This window comes from Dermacentor variabilis, chromosome 5 (genome assembly GCF_050947875.1).
Source record: "Dermacentor variabilis isolate Ectoservices chromosome 5, ASM5094787v1, whole genome shotgun sequence".
NCBI lineage: Eukaryota > Metazoa > Arthropoda > Arachnida > Ixodida > Ixodidae > Dermacentor > Dermacentor variabilis.
The window spans coordinates 80,484,836-80,501,282 of record NC_134572.1 but is presented as its reverse complement, the minus strand read 5'-3'; the positions used below and the strand labels follow the sequence as shown (position 1 = coordinate 80,501,282).

Sequence of the window (16,447 nt, the reverse complement as noted above, 5' to 3'; positions counted from 1 at the left end):
TTTGAATTCCGGAGCATCTGTTTTTGCTGTGCTTATCGTAGACCTACTTTCTTTCTTCGTAGTTAAGCGCACGTGATCAGATGAAGTTCCTTCTGTAGAGGTGCTCCTAACTGTACCTGAAGTACTGTTAGATGGCGTAGTAAAATATGTTGTAGTCGTGGTTATAGTAGTTGTTGTAGTCGTAGTGGTCTTTTGCTGACTTGTGTCATTACTGGTGGTTTCAGCAGTGGTAGGTTTTGTGGTATCGTTTCTGATCGCTTCAGTGGGGCTCATGGTTCGGCGAGAGTCTTCTGACGCCGAACTTGTGCTTTCTTCTTTTCCGGATGTAAAAGAACGAGTACTAGAACCGCCTACTTTCTCATTATTATTATCATGACTATTGACGTGTTCTGCTCCTGTCGTGGAAGAACGTTCGCCCCCAGTAGTTATGTTTTCAAAATTTGTGGATGCATCGATCGTCGAACTGCTTATAGCCGCCGTTGATGTGCTGTTGTTTTCTGCGGAAGATGAAGGCGTTGTCATCGTTGCGCGAGAGGTTGTTGTGGTCGAAATGGTTGTTTGCTGCTGCGTAAGTTTAGTTCTTTCTGGCGTGGTGGGTTGCAGTGTTGTAGGTTCTGACGCTTTACTGGAGTTGTCTGCTCGGTGAGATCCGCTAGGTGGCAAAGCAGGTTTATCTTCTGTTTCGTGAGCAATATAGCGGGTGAAAGAACCGTCGGCTGTCCCATTTTTGAATTCAGGAGCATCTGTTTTTGCTGTGCTTATCGTAGACCTACTTTCGTTCTTCGTGGTTAAGCGTACGTGATCAGATGAAGTTCCTTCTGTAGAGGTGCTCCTAACTGTACCTGAAGTACTGTTAGATGGCGCAGTAAAATATGTTGTAGTCGTGGTTATAGTAGTTGTTGTACTCGTAGTGGTCTTTTGCTGACTTGTGTCATTACTGGTGGTTTCAGCAGTGGTAAGTTTTGTGGTATCGTTTCTGATCGCTTCAGTGGGGCTCATGGTTCGGCGAGAGTCTTCTGACGCCGAACTTGTGCTTTCTTCTGTTCCGGATGTAAAAGAACGAGTACTAGAACCGCCTACTTTCTCATTATTAGTATCATGACTATTGACATGTTCTGCTCCTGTCGTGGAAGTACGTTCGCCCACAGTAGTTATGTTTTCAAAATTTGTGGATGCATCGATCGTCGAACTGCTTATAGCCGCCGTTGATGTGCTGTTGTTTTCTGCGGCAGAGGAACGCGTTGTCATCGTTGCGCCAGAGGTTGTTGTGGTCGTAGTAGTTGTTTGCTGCTGCGTAAGTTTAGTTGTTTCTGGCGTGGTGGGTTGCACTGTTGTAGGCTCTGACGCTTTACTGGAGTTGTCTGCTCGGTGAGATCCGCTAGGTGGCAAAGTGGGTTTATCTTCTGTTTCGTGAGCAATATAGCGGGTGAAAGAACCGTCGGCTGTCCCATTTTCGAATTTCAGAGCATCTCTTTTTGCTGTGCTTATCGTAGACCTACTTTCGTTCTTCGTAGTTAAGCGCACGTGATCAGATGAAGTTCCTTCTGTAGAGGTGCTCCTAACTGTACCTGAAGTACTGTTAGATGGCGTAGTAAAATATGTTGTAGTCGTAGTTATAGTAGTTGTTGTAGTCGTTGTGGTCTTTTGCTGACTTGTGTCATTACTGGTGGTTTCAGAAGTGGTAAGTTTTGTGGTATCGTTTCTGATCGCTTCAGTGGGGCTCATGGTTCGGCGCGAGTCTCCTGATGCCGAGCTTGTGCTTTTTTCTGTTCGGGATGTAAAAGAACGAGTACTAGAACCGCCTACTGTCTCATTACTAATATCATGACTATTGACGTGTTCTGCTCCTGTCCTGGAAGTGCGTTCGCCCAGAGTAGTTATGTTTTCAAAATTTGTGGATGCTTCGATGGTCGAACTGCTTATAGCCGCCGTTGATGTGCTGTTGTTTTCTGCGGCAGAGGAACGCGTTGTCATCGTCGCGCGAGAGATTGTTGTCGTCGAAATGGTTGTTTGCTGCTGCGTAAGTTTAGTTGTTTCTGGCGTGGTGGGTTGCACTGTTGTAGGCTCTGACGCTTTACTGGAGTTGTCTGCTCGGTGAGATCCGCTAGGTGGGAAAGTAGGTTTATCTTCTCTTTCGGGAGCAACATAGCGGGTGAAAGAACCGTCGGCCGTCCCATTTTTGAATTCCGGAGCCTCTGTTTTTGCTGTGCTTATCGTAGACCTACTTTCGTTCTTCGTAGTTAAGGGCACGTGATCAGACGAAGTTCCTTCTGTAGAGGTGCTTCTAACTGTACCTGAAGTACTGTTAGATGGCGTAGTAAAATATGTTGTAGTCGTGGTTATAGTAGTTGTTGTAGTCGTAGTGGTCTTTCGCTGACTTGTGTCATTACTGATGGTTTCAGCAGTGGTATGTTTTGTTGTATCGTTTCTGATCGCTTCAGTGGGGCTCATGGTTCGGCGAGAGTCTTCGGACGCCGAACTTGTGCTTTCTTCTTTTCCTGATGTTAAAGAACGAGTACTAGAACCGCCTACTGTCTCATTATTAATATCACGACTATTGACATGTTCTGCTCCTGTCGTGGAAGTACGTTCGCCCACAGTAGTTATGTTTTCAAAATTTGTGGATGCTTCGATCGTCGAACTGCTTATAGCCGCCGTTGATGTGCTGTTGTTTTCTGCGGCAGAGGAAGGCGTTTTCATAATTGTCCGAGAGGTTGTTGTGGTAGTAGTGGTTGTTTGCGGCGGAGTAAGTTTAGTTGTTTCTGACGTGGTGGGTTGCACTGTTGTAGGTTCTGACGCTTTACTGGAGTTGTCTGCTCGGTGAGATCCGCTTGGTGGCAAAGTAGGTTTATCTTCTCTTTCGGGAGCAACATCGCGGGTGAAAGACCCGTCGGCTGTCCCATTTTGGAATTCCGGAGCATCTGTTTTTGCTGTGCTTATCGTAGACCTACTTTCGTTCTTCGTAGTTAAGCGCACGTGATCAGACGAAGTTCCTTCTGTAGAGGTGCTTCTAACTGTAGGTGAAGTACTATTAGATGGCGTAGTAAAATATATTGTAGTAGTGGTTATAGTAGCTGTTGTAGTCGTTGTGGTCTTTTGCTGACTTGTGTCATTACTGGCGGTTTCAGCAGCGGTAAGTTTTGTGGTATCGTTTCTGATCGCTTCAGTGGGGCTCATGGTTCGACGAGAGTCTTCTGACGCCGAACTTGTGCTTTCTTCTGTTCCTGATGTAAAAGAACGAGTACTAGAACCGCCTACTGTCTCATTATTAATATCATGACTGTTGGAATTTTCTGCTCCTGTCGTGGATGTACGTTCGCCCACAGTAGTTATGTTTTCAAAATTTGTGGATGCTTCGATTGTCGAACTGCTTATAGCCGCCGTTGATGTGCTGTTGTTTTCTGCGGCAGAGGAAGGCGTTGTCATCGTCGCGCGAGAGGTTGTTGTGGTCGTAGTGGTTGTTTCCTGATGCGTAAGTTTAGTGTTTTCTGGCGTGGTGGGTTGCAGTGTTGTAGGTTTTGACGCTTTACTGGAGTTGTCTGCTCGGTGAAATCCGCTAGGTGGCAAAGTAGGTTTATCTTCTGTTTCGGGAGCAACATAGCGGGTGAAAGAACCGTCGGCCGTCCCATTTTTGAATTCCGGAGCATCTGTTTTTGCTGTGCTTATCGTAGACCTACTTTCGTTCTTCGTAGTTAAGCGCACGTGATCAGACGAAGTTCCTTCTGTAGAGGTGCTCCTAACTGTACCTGAAGTACTGTTAGATGGCGTAGTGAAATATGTTGAACTCGTGGTTATAGTAGTTGTTGTAGTCGTTGTGGTCTTTTGCTGACTTGTGTCATTACTGGCGGTTTCAGCAGTGGTAAGTTTTGTGGTATCGTTTCTGATCGCTTCAGTGGGGCTCATGGTTCGACGAGAGTCTTCTGACGCCGAACTTGTGCTTTCTTCTGTTCCTGATGTAAAAGAACGAGTACTAGAACCGCCTACTGTCTCATTATTAATATCATGACTGTTGGCATTTTCTGCTCCTGTCGTGGATGTACGTTCGCCCACAGTAGTTATGTTTTCAAAATTTGTGGATGCTTCGATTGTCGAACTGCTTATAGCCGCCGTTGATGTGCTGTTGTTTTCTGCGGCAGAGGAAGGCGTTGTCATCGTCGCGCGAGAGGTTGTTGTGGTCGTAGTGGTTGTTTCCTGATGCGTAAGTTTAGTGTTTTCTGGCGTGGTGGGTTGCAGTGTTGTAGGTTTTGACGCTTTACTGGAGTTGTCTGCTCGGTGAGATCCGCTAGGTGGCAAAGTAGGTTTATCTTCTGTTTCGGGAGCAACATAGCGGGTGAAAGAACCGTCGGCCGTCCCATTTTTGAATTCCGGATCATCTGTTTTTGCTGTGCTTATCGTAGACCTACTTTCGTTCTTCGTAGTTAAGCGCACGTGATCAGACGAAGTTCCTTCTGTAGAGGTGCTCCTAACTGTACCTGAAGTACTGTTAGATGGCGTAGTGAAATATGTTGAACTCGTGGTTATAGTACTTGTTGTAGTCGTTGTGGTCTTTTGCTGACTTGTGTCATTACTGGTGGTTTCAGCAGTGGTAAGTTTTGTGGTATCGTTTCTGATCGCTTCAGTGGGGCTCGTGGTTCGGCGCGAGTCTTCTGACGCCGAACTTGTGCTTTCTTCTGTTCCGGATGCAAAAGAACGAGTACTGGAACCGCCTACTGTCTCATTAATAATATCATGACTATTGGCATTTTCTGCTCCTGTCGTGGAAGTACGTTCGCCCAGAGTAGTTATGTTTTGAAAATTTGTGGATGCTTCGATCGTCGAACTGCTTATAGCCGCCGTTGATGTGCTGTTGTTTTCTGCGGCAGTGGAAGGCGTTGTCATCGTTGCGCGAGAGGTTGTTGTGGTCGTAGCGGTTGTTTGCTGCTGCGTAAGTTTAGTTGTTTCTTTCGTGGCCGGTTGCAATGTTGTAGGTTCTGACGCTTTAGTGGAGTTGTCTGCTCGGTGAGATCCGCTTGGTGGGAAAGTAGGTTTATCTTCTGTTTCGGGAGCAATATAGCGGGTGAAAGAACCGTCGGCTGTCCCATTTTTGAATTCTGGAGCATCTGTTTTTGCTGTGCTTATCGTAGACCTACTTTCGTTCTTCGTAGTTAAGCGCACGTGATCAGACGAAGTTCCTTCTGTAGAGGTGCTTCTAACTGTACCTGAACTACTGTTAGATGGCGTAGTAAAATATGTTGTAGTCGTGGTTATAGTAGTTGTTGTAGTCGTAGTGGTCTTTCGCTGACTTGTGTCATTACTGATGGTTTCAGCAGTGGTAAGTTTTGTGGTATCGTTTCTGATCGCTTCAGTGGGGCTCGTGGTTCGGCGAGAGTCTTCGGACGCCGAACTTGTGCTTTCTTCTGTTCCTGATGTTAAAGAACGAGTACTAGAACCGTCTACTGTCTCATTATTAATATCATGACTATTGACATGTTCTGCTCCTGTCGTGGATGTACGTTCGCCCAGAGTAGTTATGTTTTCAAAATTTGTGGATGCTTCGATCGTCGAACTGCTTATAGCCGCCGTTGATGTGCTGTTGTTTTCTGCGGCAGAGGAAGGCGTTGTCATAATTGTGCGAGAGGTTTTTGTGGTAGTAGTGGTTGTTTGCTGCTGCGTAAGTTTAGTTGTTTCTGGCGTGGTGGGTTGCACTGTTGTAGGTTCTGACGCTTTACTGGAGTTGTCTGCTCGGTGAGATCCGCTAGGTGGCAAAGTAGGTTTTTCTTCTGTTTCGGGAGCAACATAGCGGGTGAAAGAACCGTCGGCCGTCCCATTTTTGAATTCCGGAGCATCTGTTTTTTCTGTGCTTATCGTAGACCTACTTTCGTTCTTCGTAGTTAAGCGCACGTGATCAGATGAAGTTCCTTCTGTAGAGGTGCTCCTAATTGTACCTGAAGTACTGTTAGATGGCGTAGTAAAATATGTTGTAGTCGTGGTTATAGTAGTTGTTGTAGTCGTTGTGGTCTTTTGCTGACTTGTGTCATTACTGGTGGTTTCAGCAGTGGTAAGTTTTGTGGTATCGTTTCTGATCGCTTCAGTGGGGCTCATGGTTCGGCGAGAGTCTTCTGACGCCGAACTTGTGCGTTCTTCTGTTCCGGATGTAAAAGAACGAGTACTAGAACCGCCTACTGTCTCATTATTAATATCATGACTATTGACATGTTCTGCTCCCGTCGTGGAAGTACGTTCGCCCACAGTAGTTATGTTTTCAAAATTTGTGGATGCTTCGATCGTCGAACTGCTTATAGCCGCCGTTGATGTGCTGTTGTTTTCTGCGGCAGTGGAAGGCGTTGTCATCGTTGCGCGAGAGGTTGTTGTGGTCGTAGCGGTTGTTTGCTGCTGCGTAAGTTTAGTTGTTTCTTCCGTGGCCGGTTGCAATGTTGTAGGTTCTGATGCTTTAGTGGAGTTGTCTGCTCGGTGCGATCCGCTTGGTGGCAAAGTAGGTTTATCTTCTGTTTCGGGAGCAATATAGCGGGTGAAAGAACCGTCGGCTGTCCCATTTTTGAATTCCGGAGCATCTGTTTTTTCTGTGCTTATCGTAGACCTACTTTCGTTCTTCGTCGTTAAGCGCACGTGATCAGACGAAGTTCCTTCTGTAGAGGTGCTTCTAACTGTACCTGAAGTACTGTTAGATGGCGTAGTAAAATATGTTGTAGTCGTGGTTATAATAGTTGTTGTAGTCGTAGTGGTCTTTCGCTGACTTGTGTCATTACTGATGGTTTCAGCAGTGGTAAGTTTTGTGGTATCGTTTCTGATCGCTTCAGTGGGGCTCATGGTTCGGCGAGAGTCTTCGGACGCCGAACTTGTGCTTTCTTCTGTTCCTGATGTTAAAGAACGAGTACTGGAACCGCCTACCGTCTCATTATTAATATCATGACTATTGACATGTTCTGCTCCTGTCGTGGAAGTACGTTCGCCCACAGTAGTTATGTTTTCAAAATTTGTGGATGCTTCGATCGTCGAACTGCTTATAGCCGCCGTTGATGTGCTGTTGTTTTCTGCGACAGATGAAGGCGTTGTCATAATTGTCCGAGAGGTTGTTGTGGTAGTAGTGGTTGTTTGCGGCTGCGTAAGTTTAGTTGTTGCTGACGTGGTGGGCTGCACTGTTGTAGGTTCTGACGCTTTACTGGAGTTGTCTGCTCGGTGAGATCCGCTAGGTGGGAAAGTAGGTTTATCTTCTGTTTCGTGAGCAACATAGCGGGGGAAAGAACCGTCGCCTGTCCCATTTTTGAATTCCGGAGCATCTGTTTTTGCTGTGCTTATCGTATACCTACTTTCGTTCTTCGTAGTTAAGCGCACGTGATCAGATGAAGTTCCTTCTTTAGAGGTGCTTCTAACTGTAGCTGAAGTACTATGAGATGGCGTAGTAAAATATGTTGTAGTAGTGGTTATAGTAGTTGTTGTAGTCGTTGTGGTCTTTTGGTGACTTGTGTCATTACTGGCGGTTTCAGCAGTGGTAAGTTTTGTGGTATCGTTTCTGATCGCTTCAGTGGGGCTCATGGTTCGACGAGAGTCTTCTGACGCCGAACTTGTGCTTTCTTCTGTTCCTGATGTAAAAGAACGAGTACTAGAACCGCCTACTGTCTCATTATTAATATCATGACTGTTGGCATTTTCTGCCCCTGTCGTGGATGTACGTTCGCCCACAGTAGGTATGTTTTCAAAATTTGTGGATGCTTCGATTGTCGAACTGCTTATAGCCGCCGTTGATGTGCTGTTGTTTTCTGCGGCAGAGGAAGGCGTTGTCATCGTCGCGCGAGAGGTTGTTGTGGTCGTAGTGGTTGTTTCCTGCTGCGTAAGTTTAGTGTTTTCCGGCGTGGTGGGTTGCAGTGTTGTAGGTTTTGACGCTTTACTGGAGTTGTCTGCTCGGTGAGATCCGCTAGGTGGCAAAGTAGGTTTATCTTCTGTTTCGGGAGCAACATAGCGGGTGAAAGAACCGTCGGCCGTCCCATTTTTGAATTCCGGAGCATCTGTTTTTGCTGTGCTTATCGTAGACCTACTTTCGTTCTTCGTAGTTAAGCGCACGTGATCAGACGAAGTTCCTTCTGTAGAGGTGCTCCTAGCTGTACCTGAAGTACTGTTAGATGGCGTAGTAAAATATGTTGAACTCGTGGTTATAGTACTTGTTGTAGTCGTTGTGGTCTTTTGGTGACTTGTGTCATTACTGGCGGTTTCAGCAGTGGTAAGTTTTGTGGTATCGTTTCTGATCGCTTCAGTGGGGCTCGTGGTTCGGCGCGAGTCTTCTGACGCCGAACTTGTGCTTTCTTCTGTTCCGGATGCAAAAGAACGAGTGCTGGAACCGCCTACTGTCTCATTAATAATATCATGACTATTGGCATTTTCTGCTCCTGTCGTGGAAGTACGTTCGCCCAGAGTAGTTACGTTTTGAAAATTTGTGGATGCTTCGATCGTCGAACTGCTTATAGCCGCCGTTGATGTGCTGTTGTTTTCTGCGGCAGTGGAAGGCGTTGTCATCGTTGCGCGAGCGGTTGTTGTGGTCGTAGCGGTTGTTTGCTGCTGCGTAAGTTTAGTTGTTTCTTGCTTGGCCGGTTGCAATGTTGTAGGTTCTGACGCTTTAGTGGAGTTGTCTGCTCGGTGAGATCCGCTTGGTGGCAAAGTAGGTTTATCTTCTGTTTCGGGAGCAACATAGCGAGTGAAAGAACCGTCGGCCGTCCCATTTTTGAATTCCGGAGCCCCAGTTTTTGCTGTGCTTATCGTAGACCTACTTTCGTTCTTCGTAGTTAAGCGCACGGGATCAGACGAAGTTCCTTCTGTAGAGGTGCTTCTAACTGTAGGTGAAGTACTATTAGATGGCGTAGTAAAATATGTTGTAGTAGTGGTTATAGTAGCTGTTGTAGTCGTTGTGGTCTTTTGCTGACTTGTGTCATTACTGGCGGTTTCAGCAGCGGTAAGTTTTGTGGTATCGTTTCTGATCGCTTCAGTGGGGCTCATGGTTCGACGAGAGTCTTCTGACGCCGAACTTGTGCTTTCTTCTGTTCCTGATGTAAAAGAACGAGTACTAGAACCGCCTACTGTCTCATTATTAATATCATGACTGTTGGCATTTTCTGCTCCTGTCGTGGATGTACGTTCGCCCACAGTAGTTATGTTTTCAAAATTTGTGGATGCTTCGATTGTCGAACTGCTTATAGCCGCCGTTGATGTGCTGTTGTTTTCTGCGGCAGAGGAAGGCGTTGTCATCGTCGCGCGAGAGGTTGTTGTGGTCGTAGTGGTTGTTTCCTGATGCGTAAGTTTAGTGTTTTCTGGCGTGGTGGGTTGCAGTGTTGTAGGTTTTGACGCTTTACTGGAGTTGTCTGCTCGGTGAGATCCGCTAGGTGGCAAAGTAGGTTTATCTTCTGTTTCGGGAGCAACATAGCGGGTGAAAGAACCGTCGGCCGTCCCATTTTTGAATTCCGGAGCATCTGTTTTTGCTGTGCTTATCGTAGACCTACTTTCGTTCTTCGTAGTTAAGCGCACGTGATCAGACGAAGTTCCTTCTGTAGAGGTGCTTCTAACTGTACCTGAACTACTGTTAGATGGCGTAGTAAAATATGTTGTAGTCGTGGTTATAGTAGTTGTTGTAGTCGTAGTGGTCTTTCGCTGACTTGTGTCATTACTGATGGTTTCAGCAGTGGTAAGTTTTGTGGTATCGTTTCTGATCGCTTCAGTGGGGCTCATGGTTCGGCGAGAGTCTTCGGACGCCGAACTTGTGCTTTCTTCTGTTCCTGATGTTAAAGAACGAGTACTAGAAACGTCTACTGTCTCATTATTAATATCATGACTATTGACATGTTCTGCTCCTGTCGTGGAAGTACGTTCGCCCACAGTAGTTATGTTTTCAAAATTTGTGGATGCTTCGATCGTCGAACTGCTTATAGCCGCCGTTGATGTGCTGTTGTTTTCTGCGGCAGAGGAAGGCGTTGTCATCGTTGCGCGAGAGGTTGTTGTGGTCGTAGTGGTTGTTTGCTGCTGCGTAACTTTAGTGTTTTCTGGCGTGGTGGGTTGCAGTGTTGTAGGTTTTGACGCTTTAGTGGAGTTGTCTGCTCGGTGAGATCCGCTAGGTGGCAAAGTAGGTTTTTCTTCTTTTTCGGGAGCAACATAGCGGGTGAAAGAACCGTCGGCCGTCCCATTTTTGAATTCCGGAGCATCTGTTTTTTCTGTGCTTATCGTAGACCTACTTTCGTTCTTCGTAGTTAAGCGCACGTGATCAGATGAAGTTCCTTCTGTAGAGGTGCTCCTAATTGTACCTGAAGTACTGTTAGATGGCGTAGTAAAATATGTTGTAGTCGTGGTTATAGTAGTTGTTGTAGTCGTTGTGGTCTTTTGCTGACTTGTGTCATTACTGGTGGTTTCAGCAGTGGTAAGTTTTGTGGTATCGTTTCTGATCGCTTCAGTGGGGCTCATGGTTCGGCGAGAGTCTTCTGACGCCGAACTTGTGCGTTCTTCTGTTCCGGATGTAAAAGAACGAGTACTAGAAGCGCCTACTGTCTCATTATTAATATCATGACTATTGACATGTTCTGCTCCCGTCGTGGAAGTACGTTCGCCCACAGTAGTTATGTTTTCAAAATTTGTGGATGCTTCGATCGTCGAACTGCTTATAGCCGCCGTTGATGTGCTGTTGTTTTCTGCGGCAGTGGAAGGCGTTGTCATCGTTGCGCGAGATGTTGTTGTGGTCGTAGTGGTTGTTTGCTGCTGCGTAAGTTTAGTGTTTTCTGGCGTGGTGGGTTGCAGTGTTGTAGGTTTTGACGCTTTACTGGAGTTTTCTGCTCGGTGAGATCCGCTAGGTGGCAAAGTAGGTTTATCTTCTGTTTCGGGAGCAACATAGCGAGTGAAAGAACCGTCGGCCGTCCCATTTTTGAATTCCGGAGCCCCAGTTTTTGCTGTGCTTATCGTAGACCTACTTTCGTTCTTCGTAGTTAAGCGCACGGGATCAGACGAAGTTCCTTCTGTAGAGGTGCTTCTAACTGTACCTGAAGTACTGTTAGATGGCGTAGTAAAATATGTTGTAGTCGTGGCTATAGTAGTGGTTGTAGTCGTAGTGGTCTTTCGCTGACTTGTGTCATTACTGATGGTTTCAGCAGTGGTAAGTTTTGTGGTATCGTTTCTGATCGCTTCAGTGGGGCTCATGGTTCGGCGAGAGTCTTCGGACGCCGAACTTGTGCTTTCTTCGGTTCCTGATGTTAAAGAACGAGTACTAGAACCGCCTACTGTCTCATTATTAATATCATGACTATTGACATGTTCTGCTCCGGTCGTGGAAGTACGTTCGTCCAGAGTAGTTATTTTTTCAAAATTTGTGGATGCTTCGATCGTCGAACTTCTTATAGCCGCCGTTGATGTGCTGTTGTTTTCTGCGGCAGAGGAAGGCGTTGTCATCGTTGCGCGAGAGGTTGTTGTGGTAGTAGTGGTTGTTTGCGGCTGCGTAAGTTTAGTTGTTTCTGACGTGGTGGGTTGCACTGTTGTAGGTTCTGACGCTTTACTGGAGTTGTCTGCTCGGTGAGATCCGCTATGTGGGAAAGTGGGTTTATCTTCTGTTTCGGGAGCAACATAGCGGGTGAAAGAACCGTCGGCTGTCCTATTTTTTAATTCCGGAGCATCTGTTTTTTCTGTGCTTATCGTAGACCTACTTTCGTTCTTCGTAGTTAAGCGCACGTGATCATATGAAGTTCTTTCTGTAGAGGTGCTCCTAACTGTACCTGAAGTACTGTTAGATGGCGTAGTAAAATATGTTGTAGTCGAGGTTATAGTAGTTGTTGTAGTCGTTGTGGTCTTTTGCTGACTTGTGTCATTACTGGTGGTTTCAGCAGTGGTAAGTTTTGTGGTATCGTTTCTGATCGCTTCAGTGGGGCTCATGGTTCGGCGAGAGTCTTCTGACGCCGAACTTTTACTTTCTTCTGTTCTGGATGTAAAAGAACGCGTACTAGAACCGCCTACTGTCTCATTATTAATATCATGACTATTGACGTGTTCTGCTCCTGTCGTGGATGTACGTTCGCCCACAGTAGTCATGTTTTCAAAATTTGTGGATGCTTCGATTGTCGAACTGCTTATAGCCGCCGCTGATGTGCTGTTGTTTTCTGCGGCAGAGGAAGGCGTTGTCATCGTTGCGCGAGAGGTTGTTGTGGTCGTAGTGGTTGTTTGCTGCTGCGTAAGTTTAGTTGTTTCTGGCCTGGTGGGTTGCACAGTTGTAGGTTCTGACGCTTTACTGGAGTTGTCTGCTCGGTGAGATGCGCTAGGTGGCAAAGTAGGTTTATCTTCTGTTTCGGGAGCAACATAGCGGATGAAAGAACCGTCGGCCGTCCCATTTTTGAATTCCGGAGCGTCTGTTTTTGCTGTGCTTATCGTAGACCTACTTTCGTTCTTCGTAGTTAAGCGCACGTGATCAGACGAAGTTCCTTCTGTAGAGGTGCTTCTAACTGTACCTGAAGTACTGTTAGATCGCGTAGTAAAATATGTTGTAGTCGTGGTTATAGTAGTTGTGTTAGTCGTAGTGGTCTTTCGCTGACTTGTGTCATTACTGATGGTTTCAGCAGTGGTAAGTTTTGTGGTATCGTTTCTGATCGCTTCAGTGGGGCTCATGGTTCGGCGAGAGTCTTCTGACGCCGAACTTGTGCTTTGTTCTGTTCCGGATGTAAAAGAACGAGTACTAGAACCGCCTACTGTGTCATTATTAATATCATGACTATTGACATGTTCTGCTCCTGTCGTGGAAGTACGTTCGCCCACAGTAGTTATGTTTTGAAAATTTGTGGAAGCTCCGATGGTCGAACTGCTTATAGCCGCAGTTGATGTGCTGTTGTTTTGTGCTGCAGAGGAAGGTGCTGTCATCCTTGTGCGAGAGGTTGTTGTGGTCGTAGTGGTTGTTTGCTGGTGCGTAAGTTTAGTGTTTTCTGGCGTGGTGGGTTGCAGTGTTGTAGGTTTTGACGCTTTACTGGAGTTGTCTGCTCGGTGAGATCCGCTAGGTGGCAAAGTAGGTTTATCTTCTATTTCGGGAGCAACATAGCGGGTGAAAGAACCGGCGGCCGTCCCATTTTTGAATTCTGAAGCATCTGTTTTTGCTGTGCTTATCGTAGACTTACGTTCGCTCTTCGTAGTTAAGCGCTCGTGGTCAGAGGAAGTCCCTTCTGTAGAGATGCTGCTAACTGTACCTGAAGGACTGTTAGATGGCGTAGTAAAATATGTCGTAGTCGTGGTTATAGTAGTTGTTGTAGTCGTTGTGGTCTTTTGCTGACGTGCACCATTACTGGTGGTTTCAGCAGTTCTAAGTTTTGTGGTATCGTTTTTGATCGCTTCAGTGGGGCTCATGGTTCGGCGAGAGTCTTCTGACGCCGAAATTGTGCTTTCTTCTGTTCCGGATGTAAAAGAACGAGTACTTGAACCGCCTACTGTCTCATTTTTAATATCATGACCATTGACGTTTTCTGCTCCTGTCGTGGAGGTAGGTTCGCCCAGAGTAGATATGTTTTCAAATTTTGTGGAAGCTCCAATCGTCGAACTGCTTATAGCCGCACTTGAGGTGCTGTTGTTTTGTGCTGCAGAGGAAGGCGTTGTCATGCTTGCGCGAGAGGTTGTTGTGGTCGTAGTGGTTGTTTGCTGCTGCGTAAATTTAGTTGTTTCTTGCGTGGTGGGTTGAACTGTTGTAGGTTCTTGCGCTTTACTGGAGTTGTTTGCTGGGTGAGATCCGCTAGGTGGCAAAGTAGGTTTTTCTTCTGTTTCGGGAGCAACATAGCGGGTGAAAGGACCGTCGGCCGTCCCATTTTTGAATTCTGGAGCATCTGTTTTTGCTGTGCTTATCGTAGACCTACTTTCGTTCTTGGTAATTAAGCGCACGTGATCAGACGAAGTTCCTTCTGTAGAGGTGCTTCTAACTGTACCTGAAGTACGGTTAGATGCCGTAGTAAATGAAGTTGTAGTCGTGGTGATGGCCGTTTTTGTAGTAGTCATGGTATTTTGCTGACTTGTATTATTATTGGTTGTTTCAGCAGTGGTCAGTTTTTTGGTTACGCTGCTGATCGCTTGAGTGGAGCTCTTGGTTACGGGAGAGGCTTTAGACGCTGAACGTGTGCCTTCTTCTGTTACCGATGTAATTGAAGGAGTGCTAGAACCGCCTAGTGTCTCATTATTGATGGTTTGACTATTTTCCTTTTCTGTTCTTTTCGTGGAGGTATGTTCGCTCGCCGTAGTTATTTTTTGAATGTTGTTGGAAGCTCCGGCCTTGTAACTGCTTATCGCCGCACTTGAGGTGCTGTTCTTTTGTGCTGCAGCAGAGGGCGTTGTCATGCTTGGGGGAGATGTTGTGGTCGTGCTTGTTTGCTTGTGCGTAACTTTATTTGTTTCTGGCGTGGTGGGTTGAAGTGTTGTTGGCTCTGACGCATTACTGAAGTTGTCTGCTCGATGAGATCCGCTAGGCGTTAAAGTAGATTTACTTTCAGTTTCGTCAGCAACAGAGCCAGTGAAGGAACCTTCGGCACTCCCATTTTTGAATTGTGGAGCATCTGTTTTTGCTGTGCTCATTGTAGACATGCCTTCGTTCTTCGTAGTTAGGCGCACCCGATCAGACGAAGTGTTTGCTTTAGAGTTGCTTCTAATTGTACCTGAGGTGCTGTTGGATGGAGTAGTAAGAGATGCTGTAATCGTGGTTGTAGTAATTCTTGATGTAGATGTTGTGGTTGTTATGTTTTCAAAATGTGTGGAAGCTCCGACGGTAGAACTACGTGTGTCCGCACTTGAGGTGCTGTTCGTTTGTACTGTAACGGATGTCACTGGTTTGCTTATGCGAGGTGTTGTTGTCGTCGTAATGTGTTTTTGGTCGCCCGTGGATTTAGTTGTCATTTCTTGCGTGGCTGGGTGGAGTGTTGTAGTCATTGATGCTATATTTGGCTGATCCGAACTCGGCGAGCCTCTATTTCTTTCGCGTGTACTGCTTTTGTTTTCTGTAAGAATGGTTGAGCCGGCTATGGATTGTGCGGCATTATATACTGTAGTCGAGCTTGTGGGAAATATCGTTGGTTTTGTGATTTCTTGCGTAGTTATCGGATTAGTAGTCGTTGTGACAGGGGAAGTGTCTACAGTCTTTGAAATTCTTGTTATGATATTTGAGCTCTCGGTTATCGGAACACTACTTGGTGGTATACTTGAGGCGTGTTCTGTTGCTGTGCTAGAGTATGTTGCAGTAGAACGTTTGTTTCTTGATGGAATGCTGTGTGTAGCAGTTGCTTTTTCTGCTTCTTTCGTCGCCGAGCTCTCACTATCTGTTTTTGGACTTGTCCTATTGTTGGGCTTTTCTATTAGCCATGTAGTTGAAGTTGAAGTTGTTAAAATGTTTTTTTGTGTGCTCCCTGATTTCATAGTCGAGCCGATGACGTTAGACGTGGTGGACCTGTTGGTTTGCAGTTGATTTGTGGGCTTATTAGGTATTTCTTTTGGAGAAATGCTTTTTGTTGTAGGCGCCTGTACGCCGGTTGAAGTATTGTTTGGTTCGAGGGAGGAAGTCATATCTGTTTTCTTAACGGTTGTTGTAGTTTTCGTAGAGTGAGAGCTGCTCTGCACGTCGTTTGTGCTGGTTTGTTTTTCCATTCGAGGGGTTGTCGCAGTTGAACTTCTTTCTCTTCTGGGAAAGCTAGACATATTGGTCCAGCCATTTTCTTCCCGTGTTGTGGCGTACGCACCGTTTTGGTTTTTCTTTGTTCTATCCGTGTTTATGACGTCAGTGAAGTCGTTGGCATTTGTCGCATCAGGCTTCGCTACAGTGGAGGTTGCATGCGCTGTACTGGATACATGATTGGGAAAGGAATCATTTCGGTAGTTTCTTGGTGTGCTTGTCGATGTTTGCACTAGTTTCGTGGTGATTTCGGTTGACAGGCTCTCTTGCTCTTTAGTAGTTGTTGGCACGCTCGTCGAGGTTTGCAGTGTGTAATTGCGGGACATTTCAAGGAAACAGTTTTCGCTGAATTTGCAATGAGACTGCAATGCTTTCTCAATTGTTCGAGAAACGCTCGTCTTGGCAAGCTCCACAAATGTTTTTTCCACCTTGTTCAGAAGAGATACGCCCGCCGGATGTCTGATTTCAAGGCTCAGTGCCTCCACAGTCACTGTCACAGTTGCATCTTGTTTTTCTGTGGAATAAAACATGTACAACAAGCTTTCTATTCAAATGTAGCGCATGACATTTACTTCAACGCTAATGAATTTCATATTTAAAGGGCTGGCACAGGAAAATGCTCAATGTTGTACTGCAGCAGGATTTTGACAATTGTAAAAAAAGCACTTCATAGCGGACACAGACAATACACCTTTTCAAGCTGTCTTGGAAGCATTAATCAGGATCTGTGATCAAAAATGGGCAGTTATGAGGGAACTTGGGATGATGAAGTGAACTTAGGAAACTGGAGCAGCCGTTTTGATTAGGTGT

General features: G+C 46.0%; 1 protein-coding gene across 1 annotated transcript; it reads right to left on the bottom strand.

Annotated features, from left to right (window-relative positions):
• Window positions 1-3,899: 3,899 nt before the first annotated feature.
• Window positions 3,900-16,167, bottom strand: LOC142583593 (uncharacterized). Its single transcript, XM_075694081.1, has 4 exons — window positions 13,842-16,167; window positions 12,763-12,977; window positions 6,955-7,098; window positions 3,900-3,950 (listed from the first exon to the last, which is right to left on the bottom strand). The coding sequence occupies exons 1-4, from the start codon at window positions 16,165-16,167 to the stop codon at window positions 3,900-3,902; spliced, it is 2,736 nt and encodes a 911-aa protein (XP_075550196.1).
• Window positions 16,168-16,447: the final 280 nt, after the last annotated feature.

Bases quoted from the DNA above. Each gene is read 5' to 3' on its own strand.
- LOC142583593 (XM_075694081.1), bottom strand. From the start codon at position 16,167: ATGTTTTATTCCACAGAAAAACAAGATGCAACTGTGACAGTGACTGTG. The intron at 7,099-12,762 runs GTGGGCGAACGT...AAACTTACGCAG, and splicing joins ATTTTCAAAACATAACTACT to CCGCAAACAACCACTACTAC. The intron at 3,951-6,954 runs GTGGGCGAACGT...CTTTTACATCAG, and splicing joins ATTTTGAAAACATAACTACT to GAACAGAAGAAAGCACAAGT.